The 5100-nt window shown below is 36.4% G+C and overlaps 1 protein-coding gene across 1 annotated transcript; it reads left to right on the top strand.

The window, feature by feature from the left end:
- Nucleotides 1–2628: 2628 nt before the first annotated feature.
- LOC113350741 (vicilin-like antimicrobial peptides 2-2) lies at nucleotides 2629–4889 on the top strand. The gene is made up of 6 exons (XM_026594864.1): nucleotides 2629–3115; nucleotides 3375–3550; nucleotides 3697–3777; nucleotides 3875–4144; nucleotides 4237–4549; nucleotides 4675–4889. The coding sequence occupies exons 1-6, from the start codon at nucleotides 2629–2631 to the stop codon at nucleotides 4887–4889; spliced, it is 1542 nt and encodes a 513-aa protein (XP_026450649.1).
- Nucleotides 4890–5100: the final 211 nt, after the last annotated feature.

Raw genomic sequence — 5100 nt, 5'->3', positions numbered from 1 at the left:
ATGTATGTGTTGGTGTTGGTCATAATGGTTGAATAATTTGTTACGCGACTATGAAAATGGTTGCATAACCTCTTATGCATATACAAAAGTTGTTGCATAACTTGTTATGAAGTCCATAAAATAGTTGCATAACACGTTCTCCAACAATTTATTTGCTAATATTGAAACCAACAAAAAAAAAGATTGCATAACTTGTCATGCACCTACAATAATACATGTATAACATATTATGCAGTCGTGAAAATGGATGCATAAAGCATTATGTAGCCACTTTTCTGTATGCACTGAATTAAAAAATTGATGCATAATCTTTTATGCATCCAAGAAAATGGATGCATAACATGTTATGCATAAATTAATCGATGCATGAACCAAAATATGGTTGTATCTTTTATTGTGTGCATAATGTGTTATGCATCTTTTTTGATGGTTGCATAATGGTTATATACAATCGCCTCCGACTTTTTCATAAAAAACTTAAATTTGGAATTGTTGTTGTACTCGTTGTGTGAATTTTTAGAATTGTTATTGTACTCGTTGTGTGTTATTAAAGGCTTCCAACGAGATAAAATTTGATATTTCAAGGCAATGTTTTTTAGATGTTTATACTCCCTCTGTACCACGTAGGCGGAGGGGCCAATTTTCTTATATTAAGAAAATTACCTTGAACTCATCTTTTTCCTATTTTTTCTTGTTTTACCTTTTATCAAATTACTAACACAATTTTCCATGTGTAATAAATGAGGGTACTTGTGAAAAAATTCATCTTGAAAATAGGACCACTAGATATTTATCTAGTGGGACAAACAAAATTCCAAATTCCGACTGTATAATAGGTACGGGAGAGTTTCCAAATTCCGCCTATATAACAATTACACCCCTAAAAAATTTAGAATACATAACGAGTTATTATGGATGTCACCCAAAAATGTTTTGGGCCTGACATTTTTTTTTTGGGCCTGACAATTTCCAAAAAAAAAAGAAAAAGAAAAAGCAAATAGAATAACCTCCTGTCCAAAGAGAATAACATCCGGCCACTGTGTTGACTCCAGGATTGCTAATTTTGGTTACTATATATAGTAATAGTATTTTAGGACAATTCATACATATTTGCAGTGCAGATCGAGAACTGATTAGCCCAACGGCATCTCATGCCTCAAGCTAAGGCACAAACATGAGACGACGCCATAACCCAAACAGCCGAAGATAAAATAAAAATAACATTACATGCAACCGCACCTGGCCACAACATCCAGCCAGGCCAGCTATATGTTACAGGTTGAGATCACCAGACACCAGTAGTATACTAAAATATGTACTGATCCATGTACATATCAAAACGACCTAAGTATCGTTTTCCTTGCTCTCGTCCTTCACGTCTTTTTTTCTCTCTAATATACTCCTCGCATCGTTTTGCACATTCATCTCGTTCTCTCTGGCCAAAATGTTCTTGGTGTTGGCACTGGTGTCTACATTGATGAAGCTCTGGATCTACAATCTGTCTTTGATCATCATCATCACCACGGTCATGGTAATAAAGGGGTGATGAATAGATTGTAATTTTTGGCAATAAAACTACAAGAGAAACTAGACACACCACCGGAAGGAAAGAGGAAATTTTGATTCTGATAGCCATATCGGTTCTATTAAAAAGTGAAACTATGAAGTTATCTGTTGATATCGCACTTAATTTGAAAGAGTTACGGAATTTTAGGTCTTAAAGGGGAAACCACCAGGAACTAGCTAGTGGGACTGTGGAGTGCACGCACAGTGACAAGTAGAGGCTTGATGTGTCGAGGTGCATGGATCGCTAGGATGGATTTTCCTCTACTTACTGATTTGTTGGGAAGCCAAATTTTGTTATGTAGCTAGCTAATACTAACACGCCATCTGGCCGAACCTAGCTTAGAGATGGTCCAAAGTAAAAAACTTCTTTCTTTGGCACGTACTGCATGCAGGAATCAACGGAGATTTCCAAAGTTTAACTCTTTTGGTAATTCGGGTTTCACTTTAAGCGACTGATCTTAACCTCATAGACTTTTAACCAAGTAAATGTTAAACCTAGCGCCAGAAATCCAATTTGTGAACATTTGAAAAGCAGGAAAACAGCACAATGAAAAAACTTCTAAGAAACACAGGTGGACAGGGGATTTGTAGGTGCCAATTAAGTTTTATTTGTGACAGGAACGAGAAGCTCAAATTCATATCTAGCATCTGGAAGACTCGATTCAACATTAGCCACCATTCTAAATTTCTAGAGACCCATTAACACAAACTTAAACTAAAGTTCCAGAAATATACAGTACAATTTAGTTTTGATGTCTTCCTTATCACTTCGCAGCATTCAAGAATATGAATCCGATCGTGAATCGCACCATCTTGGCACTTAGCAATTCATAGTTTTGTTATTTTCTATTCATCAATATCCGCACCATATGGTGTCTATGTCCATAAGCGAAACCGTGTCCTATATTTTGACACTTCATCTTCTCAGTATACACTCGTCAACTTTGCATGCATCTCTAACACCAACAAGGCACTCTAAATTTTCAAGATTATCTATATCCTCTCGAACTTCACTATAAAATCTCGCAACTTCGTAACTGTTTACCACAACAAACAACAACAATGATGATGAAAACAAAAAGCTTTCATTGCAGTATCTTCTTACTTCTCTCTATACTTCTTCTCTCGGCAACCCTTTCTCTGTGTCACCATGATCATGACCATAATTTAAGGCAATGTAGAGAGCGTTGTGAAGAAAAACAAAAATACCAGCAAAAAAGATGCCTCAGAGACTGTCAAGAAAAATATGGAGGAACAGGATGGGAATCAACAGAAGAAGAAAGAGAAACAAGTCATGAACATAACTCACGTTGGGAAGAAGAGCAACAGGAGCAACAACAGAATAATCCTTACTTCTTTGATGAAGAAAACTTTAATGACAGGTTTAGAACACAAGAAGGATATATTAGGGTGTCGCAGAGGTTCTCTAAGAAATCAAAGCTACTTCAAGGGTTCGATAATTATCGTTTTTCGTTTTTTGAAGCTAATCCTCATACTTTCGTAGTCCCTAGTCACATTGATGCTGAGTATATCTTATACGTTGTGAAAGGTTTGTTCATGTCAATTCTTAATGTCTAGTTTTCTTTTTGGTGCTGCTTCTAAACTCTAAAGAGTAAAATATCCACTTGAGTCAACAACAAATTTTTTTTTTCTTCTTTTTTTGGTATACAACACCAATTTAATTAGCTTGAAGTTTGAAGGGTGAACTTGAGGAGATTGGATTCAATGACAGTCAACACGAGTCAAATGAATAAACGCCTCATTTTCTTGGGTATCTGGCATTTTGATTTGGCTTGGGATTTTTTCAGGGAAAGGAACGATAAGTTTGGTGAATCAAGAAAACCGAGAGACATACAATCTGGAACGTGGAGACGTGCTCAGGATCCCAGCTGGGACGATGCTCAATGTGGTGAACAGAGACAGCAAACAGAAGCTACAGTTTGCTGAATTCTTCCAGTCCATCTCCGTTCCAGGCAAATTCAGGGTAACCTGCAATCTTCATTCTATGTTTTAAGCAAACAATGTTACTTCTTTATGTGTCTGTGATTTCCAACAACAGCAACTATCTTAGATTTTTGTATAAATATTATGCATCAGCCATGGATATTAAGGTTTTTCTGTTTGTTGCAGGACTACATTGGAATGGGAGGGCAGAATCCAGAGTCATATTTCAATAGCTTTAGTGGTGAAGTACTTCAAGCTGCTTTCAATGTATGTCATGCTCTCCTTCACAACCACATACTTCTTTTGTGCAAACTAAGGTCTATTACATATGGAAATGATTAAATTGTATTGAATTTGTGTGCAGACACCAAGGGATAAATTAGAAAGGTTATTTGGACAACAAAAGAAAGGAATGATAATCAAAGCATCAGAAGAACAAATTAAGGCAATCAGTAAACATGCATCAGAGAGTCACCAGAAGAGGAAAGAAAGATTATCAAGTGGACCCTTTAATCTGTTGCAGAAGTCTCCATTACATTCTAACAAGTACGGAAAGCTAATTCAAGTTGATGGAAATGACTACAATCAGCTTCAAGATCTTGATATGTCTGTTACCTTCACAAACATCACCAAGGTAATAACTTTTCCATGAAACCTTTTAACTTCCGGCTATAACTTATCATCAAAAATTTGACTAATAATATGATGGATACATTAACATTTTAGGGTGGAATGATGGCGCCATTTTACAATACAAAATCAAGTAGATTTGTGATGGTAGTCGAGGGTCAAGGTTACTTTGAAATGGCGTGTCCACATATCTCTAAAACACAACAAAGAGGACAAAGAACACAAGAACAGGAAGAAACAGAACAAGAAGGGGTACATTACCAAAGGATTAAGGCACAACTTCGCCCAAGAACAGCCTTTGTAATCCCGGCAGGTCATCCTACCACCATTGTTGCATCCAAAAACGAGAATTTGCAGATGGTCGTATATGGAATCAATGCCCGTGATAATCAGAAAAACTTCCTTGCAGGTATACCAAAGAACTCGGTTCCATTAAACTTAATTATTTGTCATGAATATTTTTATTAGTTGTGTGGTTTAGATACTCTGGGACAATACTAGTTTGTAATTTAGCTATTGTTTGAATCCTTGCAGGGAAAGAGAATGTTATGAACCAGATTAGTAGAGAAGCCAAGGAATTAGGGTTCAATGTGGAAGCAACAGAGGTGGAAGAGATCTTCAGCAACCAGAAAGAATCTTTCTTTCTTCCAGGGCCTCAGCAGCAGCAGCAACAACAAAAACAACAGAAAGGAGAGGAAGGGGTGCATCATGTACCCTTGAGTTCCATCTATGATTTTGCTGCCTTCTAATCAGCAGCGAGGTATAGAAAGAGAGAAAGTAAGTGTATGTATGTATGGGAACTAATTATGAAGAGCCATGCGTGTAAGATAACGAATAAGAGCTCTTGGTAATCTAAGTTAACAAGTTTTGAATATATATATATATATATATATATATCTAAGTTAACAAGTTTTGAGTATGCCCTATATCTTTTTGATTCTCTATCTACTGAAAACTGCA

The sequence above is a fragment of the Papaver somniferum genome, chromosome 2, assembly GCF_003573695.1.
Source record: "Papaver somniferum cultivar HN1 chromosome 2, ASM357369v1, whole genome shotgun sequence".
Classification (NCBI taxonomy): domain Eukaryota; kingdom Viridiplantae; phylum Streptophyta; class Magnoliopsida; order Ranunculales; family Papaveraceae; genus Papaver; species Papaver somniferum.
Note: the sequence above shows the minus strand (reverse complement) of the source record. Positions and strands in the feature narration are given on the sequence as shown.

What these genes read in the sequence shown, in the direction of transcription:
- LOC113350741 (XM_026594864.1), top strand. Translation starts at nt 2,629, where the DNA reads ATGATGATGAAAACAAAAAGCTTTCATTGCAGTATCTTCTTACTTCTC. An exon ending in CCGTTCCAGGCAAATTCAGG is followed by an intron (nt 3,551 to 3,696) that starts GTAACCTGCAAT and finishes TGTTTGTTGCAG; the next exon opens with GACTACATTGGAATGGGAGG. An exon ending in CCTTCACAAACATCACCAAG is followed by an intron (nt 4,145 to 4,236) that starts GTAATAACTTTT and finishes TTAACATTTTAG; the next exon opens with GGTGGAATGATGGCGCCATT.